The sequence below is a fragment of the Hemibagrus wyckioides genome, linkage group LG28 (assembly GCF_019097595.1).
Source record: "Hemibagrus wyckioides isolate EC202008001 linkage group LG28, SWU_Hwy_1.0, whole genome shotgun sequence".
NCBI lineage: Eukaryota > Metazoa > Chordata > Actinopteri > Siluriformes > Bagridae > Hemibagrus > Hemibagrus wyckioides.
Genome location: NC_080737.1, coordinates 7,541,163 through 7,562,140, shown reverse-complemented (window position 1 = coordinate 7,562,140; position 20,978 = coordinate 7,541,163). Strand labels below are relative to the sequence as shown.

Here is a 20,978-nt window from a genome sequence, read left to right as displayed (position 1 = left end):
ATGATTTTGACATTGATCCCAAGACCAAATGTACAAGAGCAGGCTTTAAATACAGATTTGTGTTTTTGTGTGTTTGAATGGGGAAGCGCTAACCTATAGCATAGGAAGTACTAAGTTCATAAACACAACAGTGCTAATGCCATGCGCTTTGTATGTGTTTAGAGAGGATTTAGAATCTAACATGTGGGTGGTGTGGCGTGGTGATCTTTAGTGTCTAGCATGTGGTATATTGTCTAAACCTCAAGGGATCTAAAGGTGTAATGATTTGTTCACTTTTATCGGAAATCACAGCATTCCAATCTGAATTCATTCTAAGAAACAACCCAAAACTGGCCAAAGATTTATTTTTATCTTTAGCTTTTCAGTAACAAAAGAATCATTAGTAAGCAAATATGACATGAAATACATCGATAAATGCTAATCAGCCATAAATGACCAATGGCACAGCTCATTTGCATTTAGTGACACCCACTAGATTTCATAAAAGTCAAAGCAAACAGAGGGCAGTAATGCAGCTCAGCCACTGCAGCTCAGCCACACCAGCCCAGGACATCTTAGAAAAGCTAAAAAAATCACTGAAATGTTCACTGTTTAAAATATTATAATGATTTAATGAAAACTCAAATGAAAGTGATTTGTTGAGTTGCTGATGCAGCTAAGCGTGTAAAGGTAAAATAACACCTCAAGGCATTTTACAGCATGAGATGTAATGGGATGTGCCACTTGATGTATTAGCAGCTCTCTGTGTCTGAATGCACAAGTTAAAAAACTCTGCTTGAAATGACAAAAGCTGTTCCTCAGTCAGTGAATACAGCCACTAAAAGGGTGTCATTTGGGCCTCTAACCTTTATCTTTCTTGTAGATTTTTTTCGATCCCTTTTCTCTTCCTTGCAGAGTTTCTCTACTTTTTCTCCGGAACGGATCATTTCATTGATCCGTCAGGCCGTGCGTAAGTCACACTGTGAACGCCTCATTTCAAATTAGCCTCCAAAGTAGACGGCCCAGTCAAGCAAACCCACTCGATAAGCTGCCTGCTAGTGGTCTCTAAATCTTAAACCCGTTTAATGGCAACTCTTGGCCTCTGTTTGCCTTTGACGCATGGATCTCACCTTGCCCTGATGCTCTGCAAAAGCACCAACATCAGAAGAGGTCGCTATGCTAACGGTCTTTTCCGAAGCTTGTTAAAAGTTAGCATGGATGATGCTTTGTGGAAACTGCACCAATGAAACGGACAGCAACTTTTATGGGAAATATAAAAACGCTGCAATAAACGATAATTGAAAATGCGTTTATGTTCTTTATCGCAGTCTTTGCCTACGATGTTGAGTTTATGGCGGAAAAGAGAAGTAGGATTCGACACATATAGTCTATCGAGGAGAAATAAAATGCAAGAGCAGAATGGGAAAGATTGTACATGCCTAAAGGAGATGGAAAGCTCCGAGTGATAGCATAATAATATGTATAGTACCGTAAAAAAGAATGTCATGCCCAGTGGCAGCACTTACAGGACAAGTTTTCGTCTAAAAGCTCTGAACATGGGCTGTAAGATCACTCTAGCCAGAAATTCTTTTTTCTAAACTCTCACCATTAGCTAATTTACCCCAGATTGTTCAGAAAGAAAATATGGTAGAATCCAGAACGATATGACTTATGACCTCAAAACAAATAAAAAAAACCCCTCACAATTCTTCAAAGTAACACAAAACATTAAACATTGGCTGGCTTTACATCAGAACCAGGCGAGGTAATGCTTTGGACAAACGATTTCCTTTATGGGACTGTTTCCCCTTTATGGGAATTGATGGAATAGCTACCTCCTGCCTAGTGTAAGATGTTAACTGGTAGTGATGATCAGCTGAAAATCTCATGAGAAGTCATTATCAAGAAAAGAAATCAGATGAAATATATATGTTTGTAGTATTATAACAGTACTACATTAGTATTAAACAGCTGAATGGTCCAAAAAAAACCTGCTTAACACCATGAACCATCTAATTGAATTAAAAAACCCAATGCTGTTGTAACTGATATATTTAGCCACCAAAACTCTTGACTAATCTTGCCTCATGCACCTCTGATACTCTTTTCTTTCACTGGCTACTGGGAAATAATGTGAAGAGAATACCTTGACAATGTCCTCGTTGGACGACTTGCACTCCACGAATGAGGAGATGTCTGTGACCATCCCACTCAGCTCTATGGAGACAACTTTAACTGGGATGGCGACGGTCCGGCCTGTCAGCACGGCTGTGTTGATAATCTCTGTGTCCTGGAATTGAGAAGAGAATCAGGTTGAATGAGAGAAAGAGAAAAAGAACAAACGGTCATGAAAGGTTCAGTTCATCTGGAGTTCAGTGCTGGAATTAAATGGAAAATAAGAGTCTGGAGACAGTGGAATAAACTTTTTGTCTGTCTGCATCAGCATGTAAATCTGAGCGTGGCTATGAATCGCAGTCTTTGAAGGGCATACAAGTCAACCTTCTAAAATGCAGCCAATAAATCTTAGGGTTATTAGGAATGAAAATGGAAGGCTCATATTTCTCATTTAAATAGGCAAATGAGTACATACTGTTCTGGTCGAGACAGTGCACTTAACAGATACATGTTAAGTGAATTAGAGGAGACAGGAAATTGAATTAGAAATCAGAACTTTCGCAGCGAAATGCATGAAGATATTATGCAAAGCAATTACTTAATTACAAAAGCGTAAATAAATAACAAGAATTGCTAACAAGCCTAATAGAAAAATAGTGTTATTCATTATTCCCAATAAAAAAGATTGAAAGTTCTGAAAATAGATTTCAAATTTGTAAGCTACGATCTCGGACAAGCGTGAGAATTTTGTGAAATCGGTTCAAAAAGCGAACACCCGCTCTGTGAGCCATAGTACCTGAACTTGCAAATTGATGCAGTGTTTCTTAAATTTATTATTATTTTTTTTTTATACGGCACATATTCAAACAGGTCTTTCAATTAAACCCTCCCAAAAGCAGACACTGGGGCCAATTACAGAGCACAACAGCTCCTCCATTGCTTCTCCGGTTATTCTATTCATTAGCTCTGCGGCTGCAGGGATGTAAAATGGAGGAGTGCGAATTATTCCATGTAGGAAGAAAAAAAAAACACACACACAAAACGGGGGAGAAATTGTACATACTCAGTCCCGTAACTCAATAAAAACAGCTCACTCGCAGAAAGTGCAGGACCTCGAGTTCACCATACTCGAGGGCTAAGTATAAAGTAAAACATGATTTCATTAAATGTTGTTGTTTTAATTGCTTGGCAAGCAGGAGAAATTATAGAAATGGAAATGAAACGGTTACAAATAAGCAGGTTTCCAAAAAAAAAAGTAACCTTTTTCTCTTTGCATTTAGTGATAAACCTTGAATTTCACAAAAGCGTCGGAGCATTAAAAAAATAACACAATAACCATTTTAAGTGTCCTTAAAGCTCAAATGACCTCAACAATACACTACTGCATGGCATCATCCCCCCCCCCACACACACACCATAACTGCCATCATTAATCGGCTCCATTCAAGGAGGATTTACTCCCCAAAAATTTTACTTCATCCTCAAATCTCTGCCTTTTTTTTTTTTTGCCCGTCTGCCATAAAAGCCCATTTGTTCCTTTACTCCCCTCATTTCTCACGGCTAAAGAGTGCCAAAATTCGAACGCAGGATCTTTCTCCGGGGCCATAAATGTTCCTTGCACCGATTAATCTTAGAAAATTAACAGCGTGGATTAATATTTCCCTGTCTAAGCGTGGTCATTGAGTTATTAACTCTGTATTGGAGCTGAAGTCTCGATACCCCCTCAATGGGAGTCGCATAATCATAATTCTTACGCCGCCCTACGTTCCTTGTCTGCTTGCCTCCTTCCCGAATCCGATGATGAACGCTTCTGCAGAAAAATGAATCTGATTCAGGACTTTGCCCCTGGATGTAATACAATAATCTTTAGAGTAACGCTATTACCAATAATTACAATCTTTAGAGCAACGTATCGCTTCTAATGAATCCGCGTTCGTAATGCGTTACGTTTTATTACTTGCTTGAATACATGTTCCAAAACAGTAAACGTACCTATAAAGGGATAAAAGAACATAATGAGTCTTTAATTGATGATAAAAAAAGTCATCATTGGCAAACCTGCTGTTATAAAAGTACTAGTGTCCAATGTCAGGTTCCATAAAGCTTCATAATGTCTGTCTATAAGAATAAGAATAATAATGTCGTAATGCAGCAGCTATAATGTGTTATAATGCATTTCAACACCAGTGTCTAGTGTGTAATGTAGTGATGTGGCTTTATGCACATCTGTGTGAACCTTTACCATAACAAAGTAGACACTAATGTTGTAATGCATTCTAACACATTACAGTGAGCATTATAATGCTTTATGAGACCTGACATTGTGTCACTAGTCATGTGCTCGTGTTTTATGTCTGGAACGCTGAATAGTTTTAAGTGTTTAGACAATGGATTATGAATACAGTATTCATGGGTTATAACATGCTACACAGCATACATGATACCTTGTAATGTGACTTTATACATATATGAAGCATATGCATATGTAGCTATAGTTTCTATTATAGACAATTAGCATATCCACAAGCTTCATATCTACAAGAGCATTATATATGTCATAATGCATTCATTCATTCATTATTACATGTTGTTATGAATGCATTATATCACATTATGAACACCAACCCTAGTTTGTGTCATGTATAATGTATTAGCATATATACTGTACACTGCCTTGCCTTCACATGTTATGATGCATTCATAAGACATTATAGGCAGTTATGAATGCATTATAACATGTTATTAACACGAATCCCAATTTGTGTCGTGTATAATGTATTAGCATATGTACTATAAACTGCCATGCCTTCTCTAAGCATGTTATTATGTTATCATAATGCATCATTAATTACAGTTAATAGACAGTTAATTATAGAAATATTAATAATAGACAGTTCATAGATAATTATAGAAATGATGAACAAAAACTGGTTAAAATGTCCATATCTCAGCTCATAAGATCCTATAAGGTTCTAACCTTGTAGGTAAAATTTAAGGCATGATCATTTCCACATCCTAATCGAGCACTCGAATGTGACAATCTGTGTTTTGATTCTGGCTACGTAACCTTCTGGCCTCTGCGTGTGAGACAAGTCAGCCCTGCCTTGGCTAATCATCATTTCTGAATAATTCAGATGTGCTTGTCTGTGTGGGGGGGATGTGCGGAGAGCTGTGTGTGCGGCACAGAATATAAATCCGGACATTACTCCTTGTTTTTGGTTTTTAAATGAAATACAGTGAGATATGAGATCGTGTGAATATATACTGTGTATATATATACAGCCGTCATCATAAATAACAGGCACGTCAAAAGGGTGTCAAGTGTTCCTGAAAAGATGAAATAAAATGCTTTTGTGTCTCACTGGCCACTTTATTAGGAACCCCATGCTAGTACTGATTTGCTGTCAGAACTGCTTCAGTTTTTCTGACCTAGTCGCTGCAGGGTTGTCGGCTGGACATTTGTACTCGATACAGATGAACTCGTGTACGATTATGTACATGGAAACGGTTTGAGACAACGTGGCGCCTTATCATGCTGGAGCTAGCCATTAGAAGATGGGCCAATTGTGGTCATATGATCAGTGGTGTTCACACACATACAGCGCCCCCTAGTGACAAAACAACCAGAAATCGTTCTCTGTCAATAAGAGCCAGCGACTTCTGTTGATGTGTGGCAGAGACTGGATGTGTATTGTGTCTAGCGAGTTGAAAAAAATCTGACTTTATCCAAATATGGAGCTTCTCCTTCGTCTGGTATGACATGATGCACAGAGACATTGGTGAATTTTATATACAAACGCCAAATCTCTTCTCAGAATGTTCCATTTTAGCAGCAAGAAGAACTGAACGCTAGTTTCACCACCCGTTGGTAAACACTATTGCCATGGCAACCAGTAGTAGGTACACCTACAGCATAATACAGAGACTTCAAATGTCAGTTTTTCCAAAACCTGTCCAAAATGCTGACTCAAGTGGAACCTGGTGCTTTTCTGGTGTTTGCACTCCACCCATTTTAAGGAAAGGTTGTGTTGTGTTGCGTGTTCTCTGATGCTTTTCTGCTCACCACGGCTGTACAGAGTGTTTTGTCTGACAGCCAGCTCAATCCCTCCATATCTGGCCATTCTCGTCTGACCCCGAAGTGAAAACAAATCCATTTACTGATAATATGTTCTAACAAACAAAAACAAATATTAACAAGAAGCACAATATTATTTTTTTCTGTCTATCATCAGTGCTTTGCTCCAGCAGCCTGACCTAACCTCAAAAGAAATGTGCTTTTATTTATAGAGCTGCTCCGTATAGCCCACGCAGACCACAGGCTGTGCACAGGGCAATATATCTCTGCTGGAGTGTCCAAAAAGAAAAAAAAAAGAAAGAAATTAACATTTATATATTTATTGAGTGTATTTTTTTGTCGTTCTTTGTCCTGTGCATTCCTTATCACTTTAATATGCATTCGCTTTGTGACAACCGACGCTAGAACAACACAATCCTCCACCTACATGATCATGACATAAATCAAGATGGTGGTAAAAATCTATTGACCGATGCAGTCCTAAAATGAAAACCCGCCCCCGTCCTCCCATAGTGTACATTCTTTCCCCATCACTTTCATACAACACTAAAGTTATTGAATGGAATAATGGGGACATGCTCTGACTCTGTGTGTCTATGTGTGTGTGTGTGTGTGTGTAATTGGTTGTTTAAGCATGCAAATGTGTTTTTCTGGCCATTGCTTTTATTTCTTTTATTTGTGAAGTTATTGAATACAATAAAGGTGTGTGTGTGTGTGTGTGTGTGTGTGTAAGTATTTATTAAGCCACACTAAAAGCTCAAGCATTGTTTTATATGCGATCTGCTGCTGTTGGTGCTAAAGTGATGGTCTGATGCAAGAAGGAGACAGACGGTCAGCCCAGGCCAGTGTGTCCTCTACTTCCTGTACGTCGAATACAGAATACAACACAATGGACTGGGTGGTTACAAGAAAAGAATCGCCTGTCCAAAGTTTTTTTTTTATTTTCCGATAACAAAAAGTGTTTTGTTCGTCTTCTACAATAACTATTCCAACTCTTTTGTTGATTAAAGAATGACAGCTCATCGCTTTTATCTGTTTACAGTTACTGTTGCAGGCGTAATGGTCACGAAAGACTTGAAACCAGTTCAGCTTCTCATTTTTGTTACCAAGCTTTAAAGTCTTTCTCACGTATTCAGAGTTTCCATCTGAAGTTCAAAACACATCTCAATATTTACACAGGAAAGAGCATTCAGAGTTCTAAATTGGTGCTTAACATGATTTTCCTCCTGGAACATTCAGATTACTGAAATCACCTCGTCTCCACGGCTTTATCTTTGCACTTGAGAGCTCTCAAGGCCTGACTTTTCGTTTTCGTCTAGACCACCCGCATTAAAAGAAGCGTTCGCCTTTAAGCCTGAGATATCAAGAGGATAAAATATAGAGAGCGATAAAGTCGATGACATTTTGTGTGTGAAATATGATGTCACTCAAGGTTATGAAGACATAATGTCGCTATGGTGACGTATTTTGTTGCGAAACACTTCCAGTGATAAATCTCAGGCATTGCGATTTAATTTTATAAGTGGGAATTTTAAAGTAACTCTAAAATGAAAGCGTGTTTGCAGAACTTTCTTTTCTTTTTTTAGTGGTCAATTTTTTTTTATCATTGAAGGTTGTCACATATTTTTAAGTGACCGTTTTGCTGGAAGTTTATGTCCTGCACTGTATAAATGTCTTAAAGTTGTAAAAGTCTAAAAAAAAAAACACTTACTGTGTAAAGTCATATACAGGGTGTAAGTAAGCAAAAATACATTTTTTTTGCAGAAATACAAATATGAGTAGACTCAAAAGATTTAAATAAAAAATCCGATATTTAGGCTGAGAGCTGTGAATCGTCTTAGTTGCCATCTCAAATTCTTCTTAATTAAGACCCTGAACATTATATTAACTGGATAATTAAATAAAAACAACCCAACAAGAACAAAACTCATCATCATGGTCTGCGGTAAACACACACTGTATACCGCGTAACAAAAGCAAAAGCCGAAGAGAAAAAAATAAATAAATGAATAAAAATCATGAATGCTGTTAGGACTTACTGGGTGAAACGTTCCGAAGAATAATCCCGAGGTGATGCTGAACGCAATACAACTCCGTAATACGCTGGAGTGGACATAGCAAACGGCAAAACCGCTTCGAGGTCAGAATCATGAATAACCCGAGACATGCCTCTACATCATATTTACAACTGACCGAGCACTGATTCACAATCCCGAGGCCTGAATACTGATGTGTGATGCAATTTTCAGTATGCATGTTCGTCTCAGCCCAATAAATTACCCACAATCCCTTTCTCTACACTTGACTCAGGCAATTGAATTTGCTGCGCAAAGCTTTTCTGTCAAGTGTGTATATAATTTGCGTGTATACCGTAATTGTGCATATTGTTTTGTGTGTGTGTGTGTGTGTGTGTAAAATGGTATTTGCTGGCTCAAATCACTCTGGGACTAATTGCGAGCGCTTCTGGCATGCTATGTATCAGCTTGGCCTTTGTTGTGTCTCTAAACACATCTACACTCGCCTTTCTGATTAGGTCCTGCTGGCAAAACCTCATGATTTCCTCAGGGTAAGTGTGAGGCCTTTACTTGCATTTAGACCATCCAAAACATCCTGATACTCATTTATTCACTCAATTCCAGATACTTGCACATGTCTGGCATTTAAAAAGCTGTTTATATGTGTGTCCATACTGGCAGGTGGTGAGTAAAATGACATCAGTTGGAAAATTTACTCTCCGAGTTCTGATATGGTTTTATATATAAGACATTTCAATATGATTAAACTTAGTTGCCGAAATCTGAAATTTAATTTAATTAAGGATAATCTAAAGCTAAACTAGAGTTCAGTATCTAAAATTTAGCCTGCTAATTAAAGTTAATAAGAAGAAATAAGTTCATTTCAATATAACAAGACTTTCATGTAATATAGTGTGGTGGTGGGTGATGGTGCTTTAGCAAGAGAGCTACCGATCTGATATTTTGCTTAGGGATTTAAGGGCACTGTGTTACAGCCAAATAATAATGGCTGACGTGATGTAGCTTGTCAAGCATCTTGTTAAGTTACAGAGAAACCACAATGTTGTTGGCTGACACTGAAGACTCCTTCCAAAAGTGTTAAAGAAAAGTGGCCTTCACTAGAAAGAAAGCTTCACAATATCAAGAAATTTTTTACATTTTTTTTTTTTAAATTCTGCTTGCAAGGAACACGTTGATATAAACCCGTTAAGCTGGTATTATTAATCAACACAGAGAATCGAGAATTCAACAGCGACTAAATTTAATGGACTGATGGTGAGGTCATTTTTTTGTGCTTTGAGTATAAACGTATGGTGGCTGAGAAGTGCAAAAGAAAATAATATATCCGAAAACAAAAGAAGGAATCCGAAAACAAAATAACAAATCCAAAGAATAAAATGAGTCAGAAAAACAAACAAAAAAAGAAAATAACAAAAGCAAAAACAAAATAAGTCAGAAAACAAACAAACTAAATTAAAAATCCAAAACAAAAAAAACAAAACCAAAAAATACAACAACAATTCAGACAAACTGGGAAAAGTAGGTATAGTTTGCGAATGGAATTCTTACTGCTGATTGGACGAGACATCTGCCACTCAAGATATACAGGGAGTAGGAAACTTTATTTTCTGGCCACCGTATAAACGAGACTGCAGTCCATTTGATAAAATATGTTATGTTATGTTTAATAATATCCATCAATAACTATTGGTTTATTTGGGTAACAACTCCCAGGTATGAGTTTTGACTAATATATTAATATGTTGAATGAATTAATGAAAAAACATCCAGTATTATATCCGGTGCAGCATCATGGCTTGATCTTAACACTGACCTTAATGAGTGTAGACGGTCATAACAAGACATTGTAACTAGTAAGAGAGGTTTTACTTACCATGGACAGTGGTATGATGGCCTGAATATCCTTCTGCACCACTGTTAACTCGGTCACCACCTTGTCCGAGTCTGGAGGCGGATTCTGGCCGCGGTAATCGATGTTCCAGTTGATCCTCCTCGTCACTGACTGGCTTGTGAAGTTCTCCATTTCAAAATCCAGCTGCATGATTTCCAGGTTGGCAGCCACGTCGCTGAGGGGAGGGACAAAACAATCACTGCATCATGAAACATCCGATGATCTGTTAGATGAGCGTTTGTTGACAAAATATGCTAGGGCTAGCTACCAAATTCAGCTCATTTAAAAGACTGTAATTAGGGTCACGTCTGTATTAGATCATTAAATGGTTTAATGTTCTGGCCACCAGCATGGACAGATGTTCTGTCATGTATTAGGCATTATATATTGAAACAATCAAAGAATGAGACAATTAGCAGAGCAGAGTCTAGGCCATCTGTTGTTTTGGAAAGAATTAGCAGGACAAAAAAATTAAGCTACATAGGGTTTTTCTACATAATAAAATAATGTAGCGTTCTCTTTTAAAACACTGAATGTGTGTTATTAATTATTTCACATTTTATATACTTAATCCATTTCCTGATACAAATGTTTGACCTGTGATGAATGCTAGCTTGCAAATTGCTATTCTTAACTTGTTTTAAAAAAGCATTGTAAAAGTTATTTGTTAAATAATAACAAGTTGAGATTCTTGTTTTGCTGATTGTGGAACAAATATATGAAAGCGTTCTAGTAATTAGCTAGCTAATAGAATTTAGCTAGTTAGATTTAGGATAAAATGCATGTAGTTTCATACCTACTAGCATTTCATGTTTCAAGGGTATTTTAGTAGCTTATTAGCCTACAGAAGCACCTAAAATAGCTCGATTTACATAAGCTGACACTGGAGACTCCTTCCTTCAATCCTTCCTAGTAGAATAAGAGTTTGTATCAAGCTTTAAAACATTTCCCACTGTGCAGCACCGATGCAACTTTTCCTTATTCTCAGAATCCGGAGATGTATACGGTAATGGATAGTGACAAGCTAAATGATCTCTGTCTGCATGTCCCATGCTCACTCATCGAGCATTATTTGCTTTATCCGAGCTGCCTGTTGCGCACGCAAGGCGGCTGATAGCAGCTGACAACTACAGAGGGATGCGGCCGGCCGGAATTGATATCACGCACGCATACACACACGGGGACAGGAGCACACATGGGGAAGCATTCGGAGAAGTGATATTACGAAGTGAACAGCTTGACCGAGGGAGTATGGCATGCGAGAAAATGGAGATTTGACAAGTGGATTAGCGACAGATTTCATCCAAAACGATGTCAGTCAGTCAGAACTTGACCCTCTATTGCAGATATTCTATATGTAATGCTAATCTGGGCTATGACTGGGGGAACTGGGGCAGTGTTGCAAGTACTTTTGCTTCACATCTCCAGGGTTGGAGGCTGGATTGCTACCTTAACCCTCTATGTGTGGAGTTTGCTTTGGGGGGGTTTCCTCTGGTTTCCTCTACCAGTACAATTTGGTATCTCTAAATTTTATGTAGTGTGTGATTCTGCCCTGCAATAGGTCAGCACCCCATCCAGGGTGTCCTTAATATTTTGCAACCAAGAGCTCTTGAGGAACTAATAGGTCAGTGTAGGATAAATGGACGGATGGCCTACAATTATTTCCATATATTGTAATTATGTCAAACACCCCGGGCGTATCGGATAACAGCCAATGGTTAATAAGATCCTTTTTTTTTGTGTATGTAAGAATCTGAATCCCACAGTCACCGTTGCAAATCTTGAGCAATTTGCTTGCGCAGATCGATGCAGCCAATTAAAACAGTAACCTCATCCAAATGTTTGCCAATGCAAAACTTTGATTACTTTGCCTTTTGTTTAGACAGAAAATAGCTCTAAGGAAAAGGTCTTAAACAGGAATTAATCTCCATCAAACACACCAGCTATCCCTGCTGACCCTCTCCTGGACTCCGTATTTACCAAGTTAACGTTGCGCTAATTAGCTCGTCGCTGAGGATCGATACCTCCGGCAGAACACGCGCTCAAAAGGCTGGGCAAGAATCTTGTCAACAATCAGTCATTAGCCATCGGCTGTTCCGGAGTCTAGCTTTAAAACGCCCAGCAGTTACATTCATTTTATGGGTGATTAACCTCCAAGGACTGAGAACAAAGAAGAAAAAAGTTTGCATGAATAAATCCCTAGGGAACAACAGCAACAAGAAAATGATCACCCAGGTACCAAAAGTTGGAGTTTTTTTTTTTACACTGAACGAGTGAGATTCACTAGAGCCCTAGGGTATGTATTTGACTCATGTGGGATGAATAAAACAACTAAAACCACCAAAAAAAATCTCAATCAGGTAGACCTGAGTTTATCCAAATTTATAAGCCTACTATTGAAAAATCAGAAATACGATGAACATACATTCGAAGGTTCAGTTTTTTTCCGGAACTGTTCACTTCAAGCTTTCATGGTTTTCACCTGTCGCACCCTTATACTACAAATTGATGCAGCCATCAATAAGCTCATTATTTCAAACTGCTGCTCCTGCTGCCTCACTGGGCTATTGAACACACCTGGAAAGTTGCTCTCCGCCCTCTTCCCCATACGTACTCTTCTGATTGGCTGTCGTTACTGTGATTGACAGGTGGACAACCTCAACAGATGGTCACACAATAAATCTCTCACTCAGCTCAACAATGTTCTAGCTACAGTATATTATATATGTAATACATATTACATAATTATATAATATTATATATTTCTAGCTACAAAACACTGTTGTTTCCATAGCAACAACTGACAGATTTTAAATGAATGAATTGTTAATACGATGACAACTTCTGTTCTTATTATTCAAATTCGTTTGTTATTATTTTTCTAATATTATTAATATTATTTAGTGCAATTTTACAAAAGATTATTATATTTTCGCTATCTATCTTCATCTGTTTCCCGCAACACATAACACCATGGATCAGTGTGCGCACAATTACAAAGTGCTTTTCATTTGAGACAGAAGAAAAACAAAAAAAACAAACAAAAAAGAGTTTTACATCGAGCATCAACACCTGCTTTCTGATCGCTCATCTGACCAGCTGTTAAATTGGCTGGGCTCTGTGCGAGCGAAGCCGAGCAGCTCGGTAAGCGCATCACATCCGTGTGAAAGTCACTTCTGTAATTTAAGAATTTAATGAAGCCGCAGTACACCTGTCACTGAAGTTCCATTACAGCACTGAGAAAGATGTGAAGGTAGACGGGTAGGGAGAAAAAAAAAAAAAGTTGATGTGCACCGATTTTCATGCAGCGGTTATAAACATGGACGCTTCAACACAAAGTGGTATTATTTCTTGTTTTGACAAGTAGACGGTGCTTTAAAAAAGCACAATCGATCGAGGTTTCGTTTCTCAAGCGTAGGGCTGCATGTCACAACAGGATGTTGAATATAATGTCTTTTTATGCTGGAACACAAACAAACAAACAAACAAACAAACAACAAAGGAACACACTGCGCCCCGAAAAGTCGCATACTGTGATGGTACATACTGCTCACTATTGAAACAGTGACTTATGATGTCATAATAACTGCAAACTCCATGTTTTAAACACAGTTTGCAAACAGATTGGTTGGAGATGTCCACGTTTTGTTTTGCTTTGTTTGTTTGTTTGTTTTTGTTTGGCTCCTCCCAGCCTGCACTCTAACTGCTCAGAAGACGTCCTCCAATTTTTCAGAGTGGTCAGATGTCCACTATGTTTTGTTTTGTTTACTTAGTTTGTTTGTTTGTTTTTGTTTTGTTTGGCCCCTCCCAGCCTCCACACATATTGCTCAGAAGACATCCATCATGTTTTTTTGTTCGTTTTTGTTTTGTTTGGCTCCTTCCTCTGCACACTGATTGGCTTTTCAGAAATGTTAAACGTCCATTTAACTTTTGGCCCATCTGTGCCCCAAAAATCAGTCAGGTGGCTGAAAATGGTAAGGTTTATATACTGGGTGCTCAATAAATTCCCTTTAATCCCTGGTACTGTACTCTCTCTCACACAGTCATCTTTATTTTTACTAAAACTCTGACAGTACTTGGTTTGTTTTTGATGGAGACGATAGAAAAGAGCCCTATGACTAATCAAAGACTAATCCAACCTGAATATGGCTTTAGCGTGGGCGTCTTGCTAACAAACCAGTATCACTGAGTAGCAGCTGCAGTAAAAACTTGCGTTTTAAACCTGATCGTAAATTTATTTTTCTTCCCTGCTCATTAAAGGTACGGATGTTTGAAAGCTCGCTTTTATAAACAAGCAGCTCTGATTAAATTGATGCTATTCAACCTGTCGGATAAACAAGACTGACAGCTCACTTTGTGAAGTTTCCAACAAGGCTCATGATAATGTCATCTTTATTTATTATTATGATCTTTTTATCCTTGGCTGAATTATGGAGGATTCGATTTTCTAGGAGAATGCTGTATTATAAAACTGGATATTTGTTATATATACAGTCAAAGCAGGGCTGTAATCAAAATGCCTTTATTAATGGCTGTCACATATTTCTCCAAAATTACCTCTGCTTTTAAGGACAAATTTAGAAAGCAGCCAAACCCAACACATTATCTTAAGCATATACTGAACTCTTTTTGCATGTGAGGAATAAAAAAAAAAAAGGAGAACTACATCACTATTAAATGTGCCAATGCAAAAAATAGGGTCCCCATTAAAGGTATTGCACTTAGCAGGATGGCGTCGGATGGAGATATCTCCAGGATCTCATCATCTTTATTGCATTTTAACAGCTCACAGCAAAGCAAAGAGAAGCAGGAAAGTAAAAAATAAATAAATAAATAAACAAATAAATAAAATTATACACCATTGGCCCAATTCAAGAAAAAGAGAGCAGGACATCGCCGGATTATATACCTGGGAGGGTTTTAAATGAAGCAAATGGACTTCCCGTAGACTTTTTTTGTAACCGCTTACTTTTATGTTTGATCGATTTCAGTTTGCTCAGTGATAAAGGAAATTGTCTGAGCTGCCTGGCCTTGGGTTTGAGTCGCTCCAAAATAATGCTTCTAGGTCATGAAGAACCTGGATCCATACTTGCTTTGTTTTCTTCCTTCCTTCCTTCTTTCCTTCCTCCCACCCTTCCTTCCTTCCTTCCTTCCCTCCCTCCTTTTCTTTCCTTTATCTTTCTTTCTTTCTTTCTTTCTTTCTTTCTTTCTTTCTTTCATCTGATTCTTACATCAGATTGCACTTGCTTAATACACAAGAAATTAATCATTATTTTTTATATTTGCAAGATCACTGTAATGATTAAGTAATGATTAAAGAGTGACTGAGTGAGTGAGTGAGTGAGTGAGTGAGTGAATGCAAAAGTTTGCGTCCCCCTCCCAAGACAGAATAAAATTTAATTTAAGTGAACATGACTTATTTAATCTTGGGAAAAATCGATGTCTGGAGACCTAAAAAACTCCATTAGGAATTTTTCAATGCTGTATAATTAAAGGTCGAAAAGTCACACAGCCGTAAGGTTCATAAGATATAATTATCCAAACAGATAAAAATAGCACACAGTAAATATCGACAAAACGTTATTTCAAGAGTGCGAACTGCTCAGTTTGTTCGATTTGTTAAATGGCGGAGCAATTGTTAGCTCTTTAAATGAAATCTAAGGATTACATCGACATCATACAGGTTGCAAAACTGTGAGCTAAGAATATTAATAAGCTAGTCAGTGCCTTGTGTAAGTATTCGACCCCTTACACACTTCCACATTTATAGACTAGACTGAAATAGACTTATATATATAATATATATTTGCAACATTATTGATGGTTTCTCACAAAACTTTTTAGACATAAAAATGTGAAAAGCTGGAATAGCAGAAATATTCACTGCTGATGCACCGGAATGACTACGTTGGTTCAAAAGTCATATAATGAGTTCAGTGGAATTAATGCAGCATTTTAATTTTAAAAATGAATTTTAAAAAATGAAAAGAAAAAAGATTCCTGGAAAAAAATTAGTTTCTTAGAGAACAAAACAAAACAAAAAAGCCCAGTAAGGTGATAAAATAAAATAAAATAAAATAAAATTTAATGTAATTACATTTAATTAAATGTAAAAAAATAAAAAATAAAAAATCTAGGACAAATCTAGAAAAGTATCGATCAATATTTGCACTTAACTTTTGCACTCAGTCAGTACCTAAAAATCATTATTTATAATCATTATTTTCCACTGATCTCTTCACTTCACGTTATTTGATTACCAGATTAATGATCCACAGATTGTTGAAAAATCAGTGCTGCTTGACAAAACGCCAAAATAATAATTAGTAGAGCGGCTGTTCGTTCCAATATTTCTTTTGATTAGCTTAATATGATTTATTGGCTGAAATATTTATTATATTAATAAAAAAAAAAAAAAAAAAACATGGCTGCTTCACCCTTACTTCCCCCTTTTTTATATATATATATCAGAGCATTTGACCTTGTGTTTCGTCAGATTGGAGTTACATATTCAGCATTTTGAGATAATAGCCTAATAGCACTTTGTAATGCTCGAGGCATTTCACGTTGTTTTATGGCTGAACTGCAGCGATGCCTCGTAGGTCAGAACATTCTGAACCCTAGCCTTGTACGCTTGAAAAATCCATTTTACAAAATTAAAAAAGTTTGCTAGCACTTTCTCTAAAGTCTATGTTCTCTAAATAGACCTGTAAAACTTATAATTGCTTATAAGTTGGTACTGATTCTGGAACTGTAATAAAGCTCTTCTAATGTGCCCTGAATACGTTCTTGACCATGTTATTATTACTTTAGTACAATATTATTCTAACTAGTAATTATACAGCGGCTGTAATATTCATTAATAATTATTTGCTTCAATTATCATCAGCATGTTTTAATTCTTCCTCAATGGAAAAAAAATTAAGAAGGTGCTACATACCACAACTATTAATGTAATAAATCTGAAATTAGGTGTTATTATAACAAAAATAATAAACAATTTAACATTTCACTCACTGCACTAAAATGTCATGCTAAGTAAGGAATAAAGCATTCTTTTTGTTTGTTTGTTTGTTTGTTTGTTTGTTTCTGAAAAGGCATAGCCTGAAGTGTTTTATTCCTAATTTACCACCAATTAAAATTTTTAAAAATTTACTAATTTTTTTCTTCTCAAAGAAGCAAAAAATAAAAATAAAATAAAAAAATAAACAAAATGAAAACAAACAAATACATAAATAAATAAAAATAAAAACTTTTGACACTGGCGCTTCCTTCCACCCAAAACACAAAATTATAATAATAAAAACAAACAAATTAATTAATTAATAAACAAACAAATAAATAAACAAAAAACATGAAGAAAAAAATGATGGAAAAAAATGACTTACTTTCATTCTTAAAGAACAAAAAGAATTTTTTTAAAGGTGCTAAAGAACAAAATCTTTAAAGTATAATTTATATATGTTTTTATGTGTTTTTTATGTTTAAAAAAGCAATGTATGTTCTGTATTAAAAACATAAAATATACACAAAATATCTGACTGTTACTATGGAAACGTAATAGAAACAGCTGGCATCAGTGCTTCTCTTACAGAAAATCAATCAATGCTTCATGGAGAGTTTAACAGCTCCGTGGTGTAAATGTTACAGTGTCTGTTATAGGTTTTATAATGAACAGGGACACTTGCTCTATAATACGATCATGAGGAATAATTAAAGTGCATAAAAAGAGACAATTGTGACAAAGTTGGGTTTTTTTTGTACGGTGTAAAGTTTCAGCAAAGTGACTTGGCTCAATGAGGTGGACAGGATTTCGAGAAAAGTGCAACGAAGCGAGACAAATCATCGCCATTTCCATGTCAGAGAAGGAAGGAACAAGCCTAGAGATGTAATAACACTCGCTGATGGCGGGGATTGATTGATGTCTTACCCGGAAACGCCTTTCAGCTTGCTGACTTCCACTGTGGCGATGGAGTGCTTGGCTCCAGACTGCACCTCCCAGTCCACCTTCCACTGGATGCTCTTCGATTTGGTGCTGAGGAGATTCACCCCCTTCTTCGCTTTCACCCTGATGTAGTGAGAGACAGACAGGAAGAGAGAGAGAGAGTGAGAAAGAGAGAGAAGAGACAGCGGGATACCTTATAAACTATGGATTAAAGTCACCCAAGCTCTGTTTTGAAGAGTTCTATATTCAATAATAAATTGCTTGATCTGGTGGCTTCAGAAACCTCAGAAAAAAAAAGTCTGAATTGTTACATCTTTCTACTTGATTTAAAAAAAAAGCAACAAATATTTATAATATAAATAAATAAATTCATAATCTAAATATATATATATATATATATATATATATTTATATATATATATATATATATATATATATATATATATATATATAGCTGTTGATTCATATTCTGTACCAGCAGCTTAAACAATAATTTAAATCGCTTTTATATTCATGGCGAATATGTTATAATTTCTATAGCAACAGCGACATGCAATTTATTTACTTGCAAGTTTCTTGTAAGCTTATATAAATATTCAGAAGTGGATTCTGCCAAATATTAAAAGTAGAGGTGTTTTATAATTAGAATTCCAAATGTGCTGAAAATTTAATGATTTGTTCGATTTTTTTTTTTTGAAAAATTTAGATCGCAAATTATTTTGCAGAATTTAGTGAGCAAAAAAAAATTCCACATTTCTGTTATTTCTTTACTATCACTATATTTACTACTACTATCTTTACTACTATTTGTGGCTTTAGAGATATTACAATCAGCATCCTTTTTGTTCTCGATTTTATCCTTTTGTGTTTTCAGAGAAAGACAGAGTGAAAAAGTGTCTGTGACTTTTCAGTGTTGACTGTAGACATCTTAAAGACTTCGAAAGAGCGTCTATGAAATATCAATGTTAGGATTCTCTTTTGGTAATAATCCCTTGGTGGAATTCAAATGCAAGAGTAAAAACAGCTTTGGGCACAAATGAATTCCTTTTTATTTTCTTCTTTATGCAGATATCCTACCTGGTGATATTAGATTTAATATAAAATCAGGTCCTAAATTATACCATATTACACAATAGCTTAATAGGAGCAGATCCTTTTTTCCTCTCTCACCGCCCAGTATGTAATATTAGCATAATCTTTCTCGGGAATTAAACATCATAACCGTTTTCCCCCCTACTCTGTAATTCATTTTCCAGCACGAATGAAGGGGGTGGAAATTTTTGGTCCTTAATTTGTGGTGCACTAGTTGAGCCAACAATGGGAGCTGATTAATAAGCAAATGGAGAGTCTTATACTATAAAGCAATAATGGGCAAACACACACACACACAGAATAAAATCCAGCACTGCTGTCTTTTCTTGCTATGAAAAAATAAACAAACCATGTGGAAAAAAAGGGTGGGATGGTGGGCTGCAAAGTGCTTCAGTGAAGACGCCACAATTATTTATTCATGTCACAGAGTCTTTCTGCCAAGGCAGGCCTTTATTAGGCACTGCAGTGGAGAGACTGACTACTAAACAGGAAAAGCTCTTCTGAAACTCCCCCGAAACCTTAAGAGCCTAATTAAAAGGGCTGCACACGTCGGAAGCTGGCGTGACACACAACATTTTCACTACACAAACACACCGTGTCCTTTCACAACCCTGATCACAATTATATTATATAAAAATATTTTATTTACTGATCGGCTTCACATCCAAAAATTAAGAAAAAGAGGTCATGAGGGTGATGTGGTGCGAGTTTCTTTTCCAAACCACGCCCCTTTAGCTTTTAAAGTTAGTAACTGTGTGTTCATGACCTACTGGGAAGGAGGAGGTGAAACTTCTTTTCATTTTTGTTAAGACATTTAGAAAAGAAAAAAAAGAAGAAAAAAAAAAATTTTTTACTAAATTCATGAAGTCACTATGAATTTAATTGTTGCTTTATTATATTGTAATTGCTAGCGTACATGCAATCATATTTGAAATACAATATTGGATTTTAGTGACCTACTGCAGAAACCAAACACATAACAATTGAAACCAGCTTCTGAGTCGAGCAAATGTTCAATTTCAACAAATTTACCATCAACTACAGACCACTGATTCCACTCCAACTTGGAAACTTTGAGCTTGAAGAAATTTGTGCAGACGTTCATGTGGGTCGCACTACTTGCACTGGTAGCCGATTTATTAAATAAGATTTTTATTAGATATTATATAATATTAGATTTTTAAAATAAAATTCTTCGAATAGCAGATCTAGCGGTCTAGATGTGGACTCAGGAAAGTATTTAAACAGATCAAACAACCGAGTAGGAGAAAATGCTGTCAGAGATCCCTTAGAAATTCCTTGTTTATGCAGTTTTTACCCAGAAAATGTCATTTTTATTTTTATAGTATGTAGCTAGAGGTAGCTAAGAGGCCTTGATTTTTTTTTTTTTCATTTTTGTTCAAGTGTAAGTTGTTCTTTTGAAAACAGAGATACGGAAGTTTACTTCTAAAAAGATACAAATAGATGTTTTCAGATGAATTCAGTGTCATATTTTTTAAGTTTCTGTTTCTGAATTGATGAAATTAAAGCTGCTGCATAAAATATGTTTACAAGATTTTATCTGTCTAATATTAAAAGTTTAGCCGTGTATCTGGATAATTAATATTTTATATGCATCTATCTATTATTTAATTGAACCCTGGCTTTATTTAAAAGAAATTTACAATTTCAAACTTTGAGTACAAAAAAAAAAAACCCTAATTTTCCCATAAAATACAAGTAGATTTCTATTATGTAGATTTAGTTTAAAATTCTATTACTCTGTTATATAAAGACAGTATATATTATTGATATTCTAAAATTCAAGTAAAATCCGGAATTTTTAAAAAACAGGAATTTTTTTTC

General features: G+C 36.1%; 1 protein-coding gene across 2 annotated transcripts in view; it reads right to left on the bottom strand.

Annotated features, from left to right (window-relative positions):
- tmem132e (transmembrane protein 132E) overlaps nt 1-20,978 on the bottom strand; it is a 226,342-nt gene that overhangs the window by 17,195 nt on the left and 188,169 nt on the right. For both annotated transcript variants that reach the window (XM_058383187.1, XM_058383186.1), the window contains exons 3-5: nt 18,027-18,164; nt 10,079-10,271; nt 2,126-2,269 (exon numbers count right to left, since the gene is read on the bottom strand). In XM_058383187.1, coding sequence (XP_058239170.1) covers nt 2,126-2,269; nt 10,079-10,271; nt 18,027-18,164 — 475 coding nt within the window. The remainder of the gene's footprint in view (nt 1-2,125; nt 2,270-10,078; nt 10,272-18,026; nt 18,165-20,978) is intronic.